The sequence below is a fragment of the Ovis canadensis genome, chromosome X, assembly GCF_042477335.2.
Source record: "Ovis canadensis isolate MfBH-ARS-UI-01 breed Bighorn chromosome X, ARS-UI_OviCan_v2, whole genome shotgun sequence".
NCBI lineage: Eukaryota > Metazoa > Chordata > Mammalia > Artiodactyla > Bovidae > Ovis > Ovis canadensis.
Window position 1 is genome coordinate 18277941 of NC_091727.1, and position 18265 is coordinate 18296205.

Below are 18265 nucleotides of genomic sequence, written 5' to 3' on the forward strand. Positions count from 1 at the left end.
GGAGTTTTCTCTTCCTACTTATGTCTTCTGCCAGTTGTGGAGGCAATGGGATTGCCTCTGAACCAGTCACATCAACATCACCTGGGAGCTTGTTAGAAATGCCAATTCTCAGGGTCCCCCCCAAGCTACTAATCCAAAACTCTCATGGATGGGTTTGTCTTAACAAGCTTTCTATGTGATTCTGATGTACACTCAAGTTTGAAAACTCTGGTTTTGTGGTTACAAGCACAAAATTCCAAGTTAAGTACAATTTCCACAGCACTCACTTCCTTGAGCAAGTTACTTATCTCTCTGAGCCTGAGTTTCTTGATCTGTGAAATGGTGCTAAGACTAGGATTTCCCCTCAACAGACTTGGTTTAGCAGCTTAAGAGAGTAGATGGATTGATATGCAAAGCATATAGAGACCCAGCACACTGTAAGTAGTCGATACACATTGACTCTTTATTTCTTCATGTAAAGTATTGTGGGTCCTTGACAATATGCCCCAGTGCCTACTTTTGAAAGACTGCCAATTGTGTATTAGTCTGTTGGGAAGTTTTCTATTTGTGTGCATCTGTGTGTGTTATACTTACATTGTTTGCTGCCAGTACATATTTGTTTTATCCAACAAAGATTCTTTGGTCTGGCAATTTTCTTCTAAATAAGAAAGATATTTCTGTGTGTCCCTAATAGTGTCTTCTTTATAATGATTCTTTTGGGGGGGGAGGGGGCTACGCCACATGGCATGAGAGATCTTAGTTCCCTGATCAAGGATCAAAGCCAAGCCCACTGCAGTGGAAGTGCAGTCTTAACCACTGGATGGCCAGGGAAGTTTCTGTAATGATTTCTTATATTTGCACAGCACTGTAATCTTTTGGGAGTTGTACCCAAACATATTGCAGCTCTGGTAATTCTCGTCTTTTTACTGCCCTCCTCAGGTACCTTTTCTCCTTTCATAAGCTTATAGAGATCCTCTTTTCTGAAAATAATGCTTCATTAGGGTGATTCTCTATCTCCGTTAAATTTTCATACAGAAGTGCCTTTGAGTAGCTACTTTTATAAACAAATAAGCACCAGAAACAGACCTTCACATATATGGTCAATTAATTCTTGACAAAGGTGCCAAGACCATGCAATGGAGAAAAGACAGTGTTTTCAACAAATAGTATTAAGAAAACTGGATATCCAAATGTAAAATAATGAAGTTGGATCCTTGCATGTGTACATGCTAAGTCGCTTCAGTAGTGTCCAACTCTTTGTGACCCCATGGACTGTAGCCCACCAGGCTCCTCTGTCCATGGAATTCTCCAGGCAAGAATACTGGAGTGGGTTGCCATTTTCTCCTCCAGGGGATCTTCCTGACCCAGGGATTGAATAAGAGTCTCCTGCAGCTCCTATATTGCAGGCAGATTCTTCACTGCTGAGCCACCAGGGAAGTCCAGTTGGATCCTTACCTCACACCATATACAAAACGAACTCAAAATGGATCAAAGGACCTAAACATAAAAGCTAAAACTATAAGTTCTTAGAAGAAAAATAGAGGAAAATCTTCATGATATTTCTTTGATATAAAAGCAAAAGCACAGACAATAAAGTAAAAATAGATACACTGGATTTTATCAAAATTAAAAACTTCTCTGCATCAAAGGACACTACTTAAAAGAGTGAAAAGACAACCCACAGAATTGGGAAAATTTTTGCAGGTCGTATATCTGATAAAGGACTAATATCCAGACTATATAAAGAACTCCAAAAACTCAGTAACAACAAAAACTCCCAAACAATCCAATTCAAAAATGGACCAAAGATTTGAATAGACATTTCTCTAAAGAAGATACACACATGATTCTAATAAGCACATGAAAAACTATTGAACATAACTACTCATTAAGGAAATGCAAACAAAAACCATGATGATATACCATATCACACTCATTATCAAAAAAAACCAGAAAATAACAAATTTTAGTGAGGATATAGAGAAATTGGGATCCTTGTGATTTGCTGGTAAGAATGTCAAATAGTGCAGTCACTGTGGGAAACAGTTTGCCAGACCCTTAAAATGTTAAACATAGAACTACCTATGACCAGCAATTCTACTTCTAAGTATATACACCCCAAAGAATCAAAAGAAGGGACTCAAACTGATACTTACACAACAATGTGCACAGCAGCATGATTTATAGTAGCCCAAAGATGGAAATAACTCAAATGCCATTAACACTGAATACATAAACTTAGTATGATATGCAGATACAATGGAGCATTATTCAGCTTTAAAAAGAGATGAAATTCTGATACATGCTACAACATGGATGAACCTTAGAAACATTATGCTAAGAGAAATAAGCCACACACAAAAGGACAAATATTGTGTAATTCCTTATATGAGGTACCTACAAGAGGAAAAATTATAAAGACAGAAAGAACAGAGGTTACCAGGGTCTGGGAGGAAGCGGGGAGGCAGGTTATTGCTTAATGGGTACAGAGTTCCTATCTGAGATGATGAAAATGTTGTGGAAATGAAGAGTGGTGATGGCCACACAAAATTGTGAACTACATTTAATGCCAGTGAATTGTACACTTAAAACTTGTTAAAATGTTTTACACTAATTTTACCATTGTAAAAAAAAGTCCCAAACACACAAACATACACACTGATAAAACAGAAAAAGAGATAAAGGAAAATGAGCATCTTACCTTCCAGGGATGTAACCAGAGTGACATGAAGAAAAATGATGACAAGGGCTACCTTCAACATCAGTAAAAGTTCTTCAGGTCTGCCAACATGGCCACACTGCCCACCAGAGAAAAACATCCTGAAATAAAATAAGGGGAAAACACATCATCACAGCTTGCTATAATCATAAGATAGAATGCCCAAAAGGTCAGTTCCTCAAGCAAGACAACCTGCAACACCCCTCCCTTTAAAATACTCTAGTTCCAGAGAATTGGCAATGCCAGGTAGGCCATGGTTACAAAAAGCAAAACCCATGTTTATTATGGGAGACCCAGCCACTGGGATAATATATATTAAAAATGATAGGCAAGGTAGTCCATGTAGATTTATGGAAAGCATCAATGTTACCGAGTCCAAGCTCACTCTACTTGTAGCAAGACAGGCCAATAAATCACGAGATGAGGTATTTGACGCAAGGAGTATGACATTATTCAGCAAGCTGGTAGACTAGTGTCCCCCCCAAAATTGATCTTATGGGGTCTAGATGCCAGTTTCTTTTATAGAACAGAGAGTGAGAGGAGATGAGGAAGTAAAAAGGCCATTTCCATTTATCTTGTAAAACAGGAGAGCATGTGTTTCTTCCTTTCTGCAGCCATTCACAGGGCAGGGGCAGACTGTCTCCCTGTAAGCTGAACAAAGGCACTTTGGTTTAACATTCTGACAGAGGGGCAGGGTCCCCTGAGGCAGGACATTATGTATGATTATAATAACAAATCGAGAAGGAAATGGCAACCCACTTCAGTATTCTTGCCTGGAAATCCCATGGACAGAGGAGCCTGGCAGGCTATAGTCCATGTGGTCACAAGAGTCAGACATGACTTAGTGACTAAACCACATAATAACAAAAGCCACGAAAAGCAAAAGTTAAAGTCAAAGAAACAGATCCAACATCCAACTGGCTGTCCCCTATTACATCAATACCTGTAAAATATCAAGAGGAATTTAAAAACACAAAATGCTGCATATATAGCGATTACCACTATATAAAGGCTGGTTAAAAAACTGCTAAGAATCAGAAGAGGTCACAGAATCTTATCCCATTTATGTCTTACGCTGTAAAAGGATGGATATGTTCCATTTCCTCTTTATTAGATGTTAATTCATTACCATTTTTATTACGCGACATTTTTCAGCAGAGTCAACATTTTTCAAAAAGCAAAATGTATATCAGTACTGAATTTAAAAGTGTTATTTATCATTCATTTATTAACTTTGTTCCAACAAATATTCATTGAGAGCCAATATACACTAGATGAAATGTGGGGTTGACTAGGTGGTAACTAGATGAAATACATGTGGTGGAGGTGGGGCAGGGGCTGGGAGGAGCTCGGCACACAGAGAAAACTGCAGAGGAGATGACCAACAGAACTCCATGATAGGCAGTCAGCACCAGCAGTAGTTGCTGGCGTGAGATGCTGAAGGAGGAACAAGCCAGCCAGGAAATCACATTCCACCCACTGGGCTCAGGCAGCAAGAGCCCACTGAGCAGGCTCCCTCTACACAGCCACCAGGGAAGGGGCCAGGACACACTAGGCTATGTGTTCTCAGCTGGCAGAGCTCCTGGCCACAGGGCACCTACAAACCCAGTCACCACCGCACCTCCCTGAACTCAAGATAGACAGTGTGTAGCACCACAGTGAAGGCTAAAAAGCATGGGGCCAAAGGTCCTGGTTCTGCCACACAATGTCTGAGTGACTTTGGATAACTTATTTCCAATGGCCAAGCTTCCCCACCTAACAAACTGTGATAACAGTCCCGGCCTGATAGTGTTGCTGTGGTGATTAAAGCAGACATCTGGGCAGAGGGGCTGACACTGTGAAGGGACTATAAATGCTAGATGTAGACTCTTCAGTCAGTCAGTAAACAAACAGCTATCCTGTACCTCGTCTGTGTGAGGATTATAGAGATGAGGACATGGAAAGTTGGGAATAAATCACAATTTCTCAGTCTCCAGGAAAAGCTGGCAATTGTTAAGAGTCCTTTAATTTCGGATTTCCCTGCTGGTCCAGTGAATAAGAATCAGCTTGACAATGCAGGGGATACTGGATTGATCCCTGGTCTGCAAAGATTCCACATGCGCAGAGCAACTAAGCCCATGCACCACAACTACTGAGCCTATGCAACTAGAGCATGTGCTCCGCAACAGAAGAAGCCACCGCAAGGAGAAGCCCTCACTCTGCAACTAGAGAGTAGCCCCCACTGGCCACAACTAGAGACAAGCTCCTGCAGCAACAAAGACCCAGTGAAATCAAAAATAAAATAAACAAAAAAATTTTTTAATAAAAGGAACCCTATAATTTAATAGCCATTGCCAGTACCAGGGAGGTAATTCTTTCCTTGGACATGCATGGCAAGAAGTGAATCCTTCTCCTTCCAAAGAGGACTCAAAATTTTAAAATCAATACTGTAAATTGTATTATATATTAATAACATGCTACGTTAATAAATTATAAAGTGCCTCTGGTTTGTCCCTCCTCTCCAGCACTTTTATCCTCGCTCTGTTCATAATGGTATATTGCTGATCCTCCAGAATGAGTCACTTCAACGATAATGCTAATATCATTGTGCAAAGATACAGCAATGTCTCTCTGGAGAAAAACTTAAGTGTCTCTTACAGCTACATACAATAATATTAATGAACCTCAGAAATATATTGTAAGATAAAAGAGCCAGCCATAAAGGAATGCATGTTGCCCATGATCCCATTCAGATGAGAAACAAAAGCACACAAAACTAATCGATGGAGTGAGGTTGGGAGTGTCATTATCCCTGGAAAGGAGCAGTGGATATAACAATTAGAAGTGGGCACAAGGGGGCTTCTGAGGTCCAGGTAATATTCTGCTTGTTGGTTACATGATGTGTTCAGTTTCAGAAATTCACTGAATTATACACTTATATGCATAAGTTTCATATATAAGTTTAAAAATAATCTATTTTTAATTTTTGAACTCAGTTCCCCCTTCAAAAGTATTCCCTTTTTCTTTTTTGATTGCAGTAGTATAGTTGCTTTACAATGTTGTGTTAGTTTCTGCTGTATGACGATATGAATCAGCTATATGTATACATATACCCCCTCCCTCGAACCTCCCCCCACCATCCCACCCAAAGAGTACCCAGCTGAGCTCCCTGTGCTCTACAGCAGCTTCCCATAGTGCTTCTGCTGGAGTACTCCTTTTTTAAAAAAGCTGTATTTAATGAACCAAATCTCTACCAAAAAACTCTCCTATACAAATGCCTTAGGCCTGACTCCACCTGGAATTCAAAGAGCTGATTTAGAAGATTTATTGCACAAGTATCTAATTTTAGTTCTAGAAAGAGTACCAGAGCAGTCTGCTTTTGGAAAGGAATTCAGAATCCACCTAGCTGAGATTCTTGTTATACAGGTGTAGAAAGAGGCCCAATATATTCCAGGGCAGCGGTCCTCAACCTTTTTGGCATCAGGGACCAGTTTCATGGAAGACAATTTTTTTACAGACCAGGGGGTAGGGGGAAAGGGATGTTGGTTTCAGGATGATTCAAGTCCATTACATTTACTGGGCACATTATTTCTATTATTATATCAGCTCCATCTCACATCATCAGACATTAGATCCCAGAGGTTGGGGATCCCTGTTCCAGGAGAAGGGTCACGTTCATTTGTTTGGTGGGACTCCTACTCTTTCTACCAGGCCACAATGCTGGCGTTCCTGAGAAATGGTCCCCTCGGAAGCAAACTTCCAAGGCAAAATGAAACAACAAACGCAAAATGCTATTACAGAATTTTCAAAATTTCTGCAACCTCATTCACGAGCTTTACCACTTGGAGGGTAGGGCATAAGTGGTTTATAAGTTATGGTCAAAGTTAAATCAGTCATGGGACACAGAGCCTGGTTAACATGTGCTGTGACTTGGGCCTCTGACCAAAATAAACCATGCCTTTCCACTGAAGAGAGCTTGCACTCAATTCCCAGATGACGGCAGGAAAGGCCGCAAATGAAGGGTGACTCCAGAAATCATCTAGGAGAGAGAATATGGCTCAGGAAGAACTTACTACAGACCTGGGGTCACTGCAAAGACTGCTTTTCACTGTCCAGCCTGGAGTATGTTTCCTCAGGCTGAATATATACTTTCCTAATAGGAGAAGAAGTTTAATGCTATTTAAAACACTGCCGCTCCTACTGCCCTCTGCATAAACGAGAGAACATCCTACCGGGTCAGGACATTTCTGGGGTCACTGATCAAAGAGGGAAAGCTGTAGAGTTTGAAACCCTTACTCACTGTACATTAAAGTCATTTTTATCTTTTTCAGCTGGAACTATTTATTCCTCATCTCCTGGTATAAGGTGGGTTAGGTCAAGGTGATCTAGGTCATCAACACAGGTGACTTGAAGAGCCCCTGGTTCTTAGCTAAATTTCAAGTTGCTGAGGATGGCTTGTGAGACAACAGCCATGACAAAGAAAACTTTTTGCTAGCATTTAAACAGTAAAACTAGACCTTGACATTAGACATCCACAAATTAAAGATTATCCCAGATTCATCTCTTAGGGTTGTAGACTCTGATGTAAATGGCAACCCCTAGGGTTGGACAGTACATAAGCCTCATGACTGAAAGCCATGGCCCTCCAAGAAATTATATGCCACTCCAAGAAATTATTCTAGACCTCTTCAATTTCATTAAATAGTATATGTATATATTTTTAAAGACCATCAGTGCAACCCTGAATGGTAATAAATCATAAATTTATCTTTAGAAAACATTATGCCTTTGAGATATTTACATTTAATCATGCATGTTGGCTAACAAGACTAGCACAAGGAGAAATTGTAAAAGGAGGTACTAAAGAAGGCAGATAAAATCAAGAACTAAAAGGTGAAAAAGCAACTGACTTTGATCATTCAACTGTCAAAGAAGTCAGAGAATCTCAGGGCTGGTTTTCTTTAGAATCTTTGATTATATGATTAACTATGTTAAAAAAAAGAATCAAGAAACTGTAAAAGCATAATTAAATTTCAATTTTAACTCTACTAAAAGATCCTGATACAACAAATATCTCCAATTTCTTTTTCTTCAATGTTCCTAGAATATGTTGGGTTAGGTTATTTAGATCAAAGCTTCTGCTGAAGACAATTAAAAATCATGAATAAAATATTAAAAAGTACTTTCTTTAATATATCAGAGAGCTGACAAGATAAAAAAGAATCACCAGATCAAAGGTGAAGCCAAAGGAGGAACTCAGAGAGATAATATAGGCAAGTTCAGTTCAGTCCAGTCCAGTCATTCAGTCATGTCCGACTCTGCGACCCCGTGGCCTGCAGCACGCCAGGCTTCCCTGTCCATGACCAATTCCCAGAGCTTAAAAGGAGCCACTTATGCCTGAGGGTTTGGGCCTAATGAAGCAAGCTTGAGCTCCAGATACAAAATACAAAAGAACAGTTCGGAGACATGGAAAAAAGCAATACAAGGTCTAACATACACTTAAACAAAATTCAAAGAGGAGAGAAGGCGCAAAAGCCAATGTTTGAAGTTATGACAGACTGACCCCAAACTGGTAAAAAAAAAAACACACCTATCCACAGATCCAACAAGCCCAAAAAACCTCTATAATAAATAAAAAGGAACCAACATGTAAACACGAAATACTGAAATTGAAGAAAATCACAAACACAGAGAAAATCTTGAAAGTAGCCAGAGTAACAAGACAGTTAACCTCCAAAGGAGCATCTGTAAGACGGACAGCTATCTCCTCAGAAGCAACAATGGAAACCAGAAGATGAACAAAAACTGTCATATTGTTCCCTACTTGCAAATCATCACTAAGTAAATCCTAAAAGATAAGTTCAGGCAAAAAATGTAAGATCTGAGATGCAATAAAAAAAACGTGACCAGACCCATTCCTAACATTTGTAATATACAGGTCAGAAGTTTGAAAGGAGATCTGGTTTGCCCTTATTATTCCACTAAGGCTCCATCTCAAACTGCAAGAGGCTTTGTGCACATGGATGTTGACACCTCAGCCCATAGATCTAAACAACCCCCGTCTCTCCTTTAAGCAGCTATCCTCTGGTCATCCCTCAGGTCTAGAGGTATGTACACCTGCAGCATGGCTTGTCCGGGGAAGAGGACTGCCCAGGTCCTGGAAATAGACACAGAATATCTGGACAGGAAATACCCGACTTGTGGGTTCCCAGTACACAATCTAGAAATAAGGGTTGGGGGAGGAGTTGGGCTTGCCTTCCTTGTATAAAAAAGTCCTCATCCTTTGGAGAGGGATATGACTAGGGAAGGGCCAGAGAGGGAGCCTCGAAAGCATGAGACATAGGACAGAGGCCACAGCTGCCCAGAGTTAAGGGTGGGCACTACCACTGTATAGTGGCAAATTCAAAATATAAAATATCAATAATATCTTGCAGGGATAAATGAAACATGACAGATAAAAACATGGCAACTATATTTAATATATCAATTAGAAGATAAAAAGTAAAATTTAAAAAATTAAAGTCTTCCAAGGTCCCTGTATTATCCTAGAGGAGGCTAAAGGTATTGATTATTTTCAGACATTGAAAAGCTGAGTAGATGCTATAAATTCAATAACACCTAGTAAAAAACAGAAATGAGGTATATAATTTCCTAACTAGTAGAGGGAGGGATGATTTTTTAGAAAATTCAGTCATTCTGAAAGGCAAGAAAGGGGAGAAAAAGAAACAGAAAACAGTGAGGAAAAATAAAAGATGCTGAGTTTAAACACACAAATCAATGATTCATTAAATATAAATGGACTAAATCATTCAATTAAAAGGCAAAGATTGTAAGACTGAAAAAATACAAAATGCAACTATATGCTGTTTACGACCACACAACTAGAACAATGATACAGAAAGTTTGAAAATAAAAGGATGGAAAAGATATGCAATGCCACTACTAATCAAAAGAAAATGAATGTTTATGTTAATATCAGACAAATTATACTTTAAAGCGAAAAGCATTACCTATAAATAAAATGATGCATTCATAAAAGGATTAATTCTGTAAGAAGACTAAACAAATCTACATGTGAATGCAACTAATAATACAGCCTCAAAATATACAAACCAGTATTTTTAACAGAATACAAGGAGAAATAGAACAAATTCACAATCATATTGAGAGATAGTCACACATCTCTATCAATAACCTATAAAATTCAAAGAAAGTCACTAAGGATAAAGTCACTAAAGATATAGAATATTTGAATGGCATATTTAAACCAACCTGACTTAATGACCATACATGAACCTTACTGAGTACATAACCTTTTCAAGCACACATGGAATATTTATGAACGCCAACCAGGCCATAAAAGAAGTCTTGAAAACAGATTTAGAAAAAAGAAAAGGACTATGTTCTCTGACCACAACAAAATTAAGCTATAATAAAAAGTTCGACTATTATTTAACAAATAACTTTAGGGTCAAAGAAGTCCTAACATATATCAGAAAATATTTGACTGGATCAATAATAAAAACATTAAATCTCAAAACATGTAGGACAGAGCTAAAGATATTTAGAGTAAAATTTTTATTTTAAATGCACGTATTTTAAAAAAGAGAAAGGCTGAAAATTAATGAGTTAAGTACCTTCTTAAGAAGTTTGAAGGGGGAGGGAAAGATGGCGGAGGAATAGGACGGGAAGACCACTCTCTCCCTCACAAATTCCTCAAAAGAACATTTCAACGCTGAGCAAACTCCACAAAACAACTTCTGTAGGCTGGCAGAGGACATCAGGCAACCAGAAAAGCAGACCATTGTCTTCAAAAACAGGTAGGAAAAAATATAAAAGATGAAAAAGGAGACAAAGGAGGTGGGGAGGGAGCTCCCTCCCGGGAAGGGAAGCCCGTCCCGGGAAGGGAATTTTAAGAAGAGAGGTTTCCAAACACCAGGAAACACTCTCCCTGCCGAGTCTGTGGCGAGCCTTGGAAACACAGAGGGCAACATAACAGGAAGGAAAAATAGATAAATAATTAAAACCAAGAGATTACAAGCCCACCAGTAACTCCCCCAGCGGAAAAGCAGCACAGATGCCTGCATCCGCCATTGGGAAGTGGGGGCAGGGCAGGGACGCTCGGGAGGCGCAGGCTGCAGAGCTTTGTAAGAATCGGGCAGGAACGCCCCACGCGCAACCAGAATGATCTAAATTGGGCTAGCAAACCAGACTGTGGGATAGCTACCACGCGAAAAGCTCGAACATAAGACACCGCCAGGACCGAGCACAGAACAAAGGACTGAACGGAAAAAGCCAGCTGCAGATCATCCCCCGCCCGGAGAGACTTTACTTACCTAACTGCAAGCAGGCTTCTTTGCTAAGACTTCTGGGGGTGCTGGACAGTCACAATCTGCCCCACGGGGGGCGCCAGCGGACCACCCAGAAAGCTGAGTAGCAGCGGCAGAAAAGGTGACAAGCCGCGGTGATCGCGCTCGCCAAACTCCTGAGCTACTCGGACCTGGGAAGGGCACAAAGCGCAGTTCCAGCCGCATTTGTGCCTCTGAGGGCTGCCTGAGCGCCGAACCTGAGCGGCTTGGACCGGGGAAGTGCGCGCAGCCTAGGGCCGGCCCCAGACGGTTCCCGGCTGAGCATCGTGGAGCCGGAGCGGTTTGTGCACTGCGAGAAAGGACAGGTTAAGCAGGGCAGAGATACTGTGTGCACACGACAGTGCTATTTGTTTGCAGCATCCCCCCTCCCCACAGCGCGACTGAACTAGTGAGCCTAAAAAACCAGCAAACAGAAGAAGTTAAACAGAGGGAACCACCTTGGAAGTGATCCCACACGACCCATAACACCAGAGAAGGGCCAGATATATTTTTATTATTTTAAAAATCATTCCTTTTTTTTTGGTTTTTGCTTTTTTGTTTTTTGGGTTTTTTTTTCTAACTTTTTTTTAATTGTTAAGTCTTCTATTTCTCCTCCGATTTTTATTTCTATAACCTATTATTACTATTTAAAAAAAAAGACTTTTTTTTTTAAGGCAAACACCATATATAGTCCTTGGATGGTTGTTGGTGGGTTTTTTTTGTTTGTTTGTTTTTAATAATTCTTTTTTTTTCTTCCTTTTTCCTTCTGCTTTTCTTTAATATTGAATCTTTGAAAATCCAACCTCTACTCTAGATTTTTAATCTTTGCTCTTAAGTTTTTGTTGTCAATTTTGTACATTTAAAAACCCAAAAATCACTATCCAAGTTTACCTGAGAGCGAGATTACTGGCTTGACCACTCTCTCCTCCTCTGGACTCTCCTTTTTCTCCACCAGGTGGCCTCTGTCTCTTTTCTCCCCTATCTCTTCTCTATCCAACTCTGTGAATCTCTATGTGTTCCAGACAGTGGAGAACACCTAAGGAACTGGTTACTGGCAGGATCTGTTTCTCTCCTACTCATTCCTCTCTCTTATCCTCCTGGTCACCTCTGTCTACTTCCTCCCTTTCCTCTTCCCCGTATAACTCTGTAAATACCTCTGAGCAGTCCAGACTATAGAGCACACATAAGGAAGTGACTACTGGCTAGCTTGCTCTCTCCTCTTTTGATCTCACTGCATCTCATTCCAGTTACCTCTAACTACCCCCTCCCTCTTCTCTTCTCCTTGTAACTCAGTGAACCTCTCTGAATGTCCCTCAATGTGGAGAAACTTTTCATCTTTAACCTAGATGTTTTATCATCGGTGCTGTATAGATGGAGAAGTCTAGAGGCTACTATAAAAATAAAACTCAAAACCAGAAGCAGGAGGCTTAAATCCAAAGCCTGAAAACATTAGAGAACTCTTGAATTCAGGGAACATTAAGCAATAGGAGCTCATCAAATGCCTTCATACCTACACTGAAACCAAGCTCCACCCAAGGGCCAACAAGTTCCAAAACAAGACATACCACACAAATTCTCCAGCAACACAGGAACACTCCCCTGAGCCTCAATATACAGGCAGCTCAAAATTATCCCAAAACCTTTGATGTCTCATAACCCATTACGGGTCACTCCACTGTACTCCAGAGAGAAGAAACCCAGCTCCACCCACCAAAACTCCAACACAAGCCTCCCTAACCAGGAAACCTTGACAAGCCACTGATAGAACCCCACCCAAAGTGAGGAAGCTCCATAATAAAGAGAACTCCACAAATTACCAGAATATAAAAAGGCCACCCCAAAGATAGCAATATAACCAAAATGAAGAGACAGAGGAATACTCAGCAGGCAAAGGAACAGGAGAGTTGCCCACCAAACCAAACAAAAGAGGAAGAAGTAGGGAATCTACCGGAGAAGGAATTCCGAATATTGATAGTGAAAATGATCCAAAATCTTGAAATCAAAATGGAAACACAGATAAATAGCCTAGAGACAAGGATTGAGAAGATGCAAGAAAGGTTTAACAAGGACCTAAAAGAAATAAAAAAGAGTCAAACTATAATGAATAACGCAATAAATGAGATCAGAAACACTCTGGAGGCAACAAATAGTAGAATAACGGAGGCAGAAGATAGGATTAGTGAAATAGAAGATAGAATGGTAGAAATAAATGAATCAGAGAGGAAACAAGAAAAACGAATTAAAAGAAACGAGGACAATCTCAGAGACCTCCAGGACAATATGAAACGCTCCAACATTCGAATTATAGGAGTCCCAGAAGAAGAAGACAGAAAGAAAGATCATGAGAAAATCCTTGAGGAGATAATAGTTGAAAACTTCCCTAAAATGGGGAAGGAAATAATCACCCAAGTCCAAGAAACACAGAGAGTCCCAAATAGGATAAACTCAAGGCGAAACACCCCAAGACACATATTAATCAAATTAACAAAGATCAAACACAAACAACAAATATTAAAAGCAGCAAGGGAAAAACAACAAATAACACACAAGGGGATTCCCACAAGGATAACAGCTGATCTTTCAATAGAAACTCTTCAGGCCAGGAGGGAATGGCAAGACATACTTAAAGTGATGAAAGACAATAACCTACAGCCCAGATTACTGTACCCAGCAAGGATCTCATTCAAATACGAAGGAGAAATCAAAAGCTTTACAGACAAGCAAAAGCTGAGAGAATTCAGCACCACCAAACCAGCTCTCCAACAAATTCTAAAGGATATTCTCTAGACAGGAAACACGAAAAGGGTGTATAAACCCGAACCCAAAACAATAAAGTAAATGGTAACGGAATCATACTTATCAATAATTACCTTAAACGTAAATGGGTTGAACGCCCCAACCAAAAAACAAAGACTGGCCGAATGGATACAAAAACAAGACCCCTCTATATGCTGCTTACAAGAGACCCACCTCAAAACAAGGGACACATACAGACTGAAAGTGAAGGGCTGGAAAAAGATATACCACGCAAATAGAGACCAAAAGAAAGCAGGAGTGGCAATACTCATATCCGATAAAATAGAATTTAAAACAAAGGCTGTGAAAAGAGACAAACAAGGCCACTACATAATGATCAAAGGAACAATCCAAGAAGAAGATATAACAATTATAAATATATATGCACCCAATATAGGAGCACCGCAATATGTAAGACAAATGCTAACAAGTATGAAAGGGGAAATCAACAATAACACAATAATAGTGGAAGACTTTAATACCCCACTCACACCTATGGACAGATCAACTAAACAGAAAGTTAACAAAGAAACGCAAACTTTAAATGATACATTAGATCAGTTAGACCTAATTGATATCTATAGGACATTTCACCCCAAAACAATGAATTTCACCTTTTTTTCAAGTGCTCATGGAACCTTCTCCAGGATAGATCACATCCTGGGCCATAAATCTAAACTTGATAAATTCAAAAAAATCGAAATCACTCCAAGCATCTTTTCTGACCATAATGCATTAAGATTAGATCTCAATTACAGGAGAAAAACTATTAAAAATTCCAACATATGGAGGTTGAACAACACACTTCTGAATAACCAACAAATCACAGAAGAAATCAAAAAAGAAATCAAAATATGCATAGAAACTAATGAAAATGAAAACACAACAACCCAAAACCTGTGGGACACTATAAAAGCAGTGCTAAGAGGAAAGTTCATAGCAATACAGGCATACCTCAAGAAACAAAGTCAAATAAATAACCTAACTCTACAACTAAAGCAACTAGAAAAGGAAGAATTGGAGAACCCCAGAGTTAGTAGAAGGAAAGAAATCTTAAAAATTAGGGCAGAAATAAATGCAAAAGAAACAAAAGAGACCATAGCAAAAATCAACAAAGCCAAAAGCTGGTTCTTTGAAAGGATAAATAAAATTGACAAACCATTAGCCAGACTCATTAAGAAGCAAAGAGAGAAAAATCAAATCAATAAAATTAGAAATGAAAATGGAGAGATCACAACAGACAACACAGAAATACAAAGGATCATAAGAGACTACTATCAGCAGTTGTATGCCAATAAAATGGACAACGTGGAAGACATGGACAAATTCTTAGAAAAGTACAATTTTCCAAAACTGAACCAGGAAGAAATAGAAAATCTTAACAGACCCATCACAAGCACGGAAATTGAAACTGTAATCAGAAATCTTCCAGCAAACAAAAGCCCAGTTCCAGATGGCTTCACAGCTGAATTCTACCAAAAATTTCGAGAAGAGCTAACACCTATCCTACTCAAACTCTTCCAGAAAATTGCAGAGGAAGGTAAACTTCCAAATTCATTCTATGAGGCCACCATCACCCTAATACCAAAACCTGACAAAGATGTCACAAAAAAAGAAAATTACAGGCCAATATCACTGATGAACATAGATGCAAAAATCCTCAAAAAAATTCTAGCAATCAGAATCCAACAACACATTAAAAAGATCATACACCATGACCAAGTGGGCTTTATCCCAGGGATGCAAGGATTCTTCAATGTCCGCAAATCAATCAATGTAATTCACCACATTAACAAATTGAAAAATAAAAACCATATGATTATCTCAATAGATGCAGAGAAGGCCTTTGACAAAATTCAACATCCATTTATGATAAAAACTCTCCAGAAAGCAGGAATAGAAGGAACATACCTCAACATAATAAAAGCTATCTATGACAAACCCACAGCAAACATTATCCTCAATGGTGAAAAATTGAAAGCATTTCCCCTAAAGTCAGGAACAAGATAAGGGTGTCCACTTTCACCGCTACTATTCAACATAGTTCTGGAAGTTTTGGCCACAGCAATCAGAGCAGAAAAAGAAATAAAAGGAATCCAAATTGGAAAAGAAGAAGTAAAACTCTCACTGTTTGCAGATGACATGATCCTCTACATGGAAAACCCTAAAGACTCCACCAGAAAATTACTAGAGCTCATCAATGAATATAGTAAAGTTGCAGGATATAAAATCAACACACAGAAATCCCTTGCATTCCTATACACGAATAATGAGAAAGTAGAAAAAGAAATTAAGGAAACAATTCCATTCACCATTGCAACGAAAAGAATAAAATACTTAGGAATATATCTACCTAAAGAAACTAAAGACCTATATATAGAAAACTATAAAACACTTATGAAAGAAATCAAAGAGGACACTAATAGATGGAGAAATATACCATGTTCATGGATCGGAAGAATCAATATAGTGAAAATGAGTATACTACCCAAAGCAATTTACAAATTCAATGCAATCCCTATCAAGCTACCAGCCACATTTTTCACAGAACTAGAACAAATAATTTCAAGATTTGTATGGAAATACAAAAAACCTCGAATAGCCAAAGCAATCTTGAGAAAGAAGAATGGAACTGGAGGAATCAACTTGCCTGACTTCAGGCTCTACTACAAAGCCACAGTCATCAAGACAGTATGGTACTGGCACAAAGACAGACATATAGATCAATGGAACAAAATAGAAAGCCCAGAGATAAATCCACACACCTATGGACACCTTATCTTTGACAAAGGAGGCAAGAATATACAATGGAGTAAAGACAATCTCTTTAACAAGTGGTGCTGGGAAAACTGGTCAACCACTTGTAAAAGAATGAAACTAGATCACTTTCTAACACCGCACACAAAAATAAACTCAAAATGGATTAAAGATCTAAATGTAAGATCAGAAACTATAAAACTCCTAGAGGAGAACATAGGCAAAACACTCTCAGACATAAATCACAGCAGGATCCTCTATGATCCACCTCCCAGAATTCTGGAAATAAAAGCAAAAATAAACAAATGGGATCTAATTAAAATTAAAAGCTTCTGCACAACAAAGGAAACTATAAGCAAGGTGAAAAGACAGCCTTCTGAATGGGAGAAAATAATAGCAAATGAAGCAACTGACAAACAACTAATCTCAAAAATATACAAGCAACTTATGCAGCTCAATTCCAGAAAAATAAACGACCCAATCAAAAAATGGGCCAAAGAACTAAATAGACATTTCTCCAAAGACGACATATGGATGGCTAACAAACACATGAAAAGATGCTCAACATCACTCATTATCAGAGAAATGCAAATCAAAACCACAATGAGGTACCACTTCACACCAGTCAGAATGGCTGCGATCCAAAAGTCTGCAAGCAATAAATGCTGGAGAGGGTGTGGAGAAAAGGGAACCCTCCTACACTGTTGGTGGGAATGCAAACTAGTACAGCCACTATGGAGAACAGTGTGGAGATTCCTTAAAAAATTGCAAATAGAACTACCTTATGACCCAGCAATCCCACTGCTGGGCATACACACCGAGGAAACCAGAACTGAAAGAGACACATGTACCCCAATGTTCATCGCAGCACTGTTTATAATAGCCAGGACATGGAAGCAACCTAGATGTCCATCAGCAGATGAATGGATAAGAAAGCTGTGGTACATATACACAGTGGAGTATTACTCAGCCGTTAAAAAGAATTCATTTGAATCAGTTCTGATGAGATGGATGAAACTGGAGCCAATTATACAGAGTGAAGTAAGCCAGAAAGAAAAACACCAATACAGTATACTAACACATATATATGGAATTTAGAAAGATGGCAATGACGACCCTGTATGCAAGACAGGAAAAAAGACACAGATGTGTATAACGGACTTTTGGACCCAGAGGGAGAGGGAGAGGGTGGGATGATTTGGGAGAATGGCATTCTAACCTGTATACTATCATGTAAGAATCAAAATGCCAGTCTATGTCTGACGCAGGGTGCAGCATGCTTGGGGCTGGTGCATGGGGATGACCCAGAGAGATGTTGTGGGGAGGGACGAGGGAGGGGGGTTCATGTTTGGGAACGCATGTAAGAATTAAAGATTTTAAAATTTAAAAAAAAATAAAAAAAGAAGAAATCTTAAAAAAAAGGAAAAAAAAAAAGAAGTTTGAAAAAGAACAGCAAAATAAACCCAAAGAAGAGGAAAGGAAGTGATAAAAAAATAAAAGATAAAAAGACATAAAATAAAGGTTTTAATAAAGCCAAGGCTGTTCTTTGAAAAGACTATTGTGGCAAAATTAAGAGGAGGTTGGAGGGAAGGCTATAGAAGGAGGTAAAGAGAGAGAAGTGTAAGTGAACAACCAATAGAAAAAATTGTAAAAGCAATATAAATGAAAATGCTATAAACATAAAAGA

General features: G+C 39.0%; 1 protein-coding gene across 8 annotated transcripts in view; it reads right to left on the reverse strand.

Annotated features, from left to right (window-relative positions):
• ADGRG2 (adhesion G protein-coupled receptor G2) overlaps nt 1-18265 on the reverse strand; it is a 134721-nt gene that overhangs the window by 71778 nt on the left and 44678 nt on the right. For all 8 annotated transcript variants that reach the window (XM_070289852.1, XM_070289853.1, XM_070289854.1 and 5 more), the window contains one exon: nt 2681-2799. In XM_070289852.1, coding sequence (XP_070145953.1) covers nt 2681-2798 — 118 coding nt within the window. In that variant the 5' untranslated portion in view covers nt 2799. The remainder of the gene's footprint in view (nt 1-2680; nt 2800-18265) is intronic.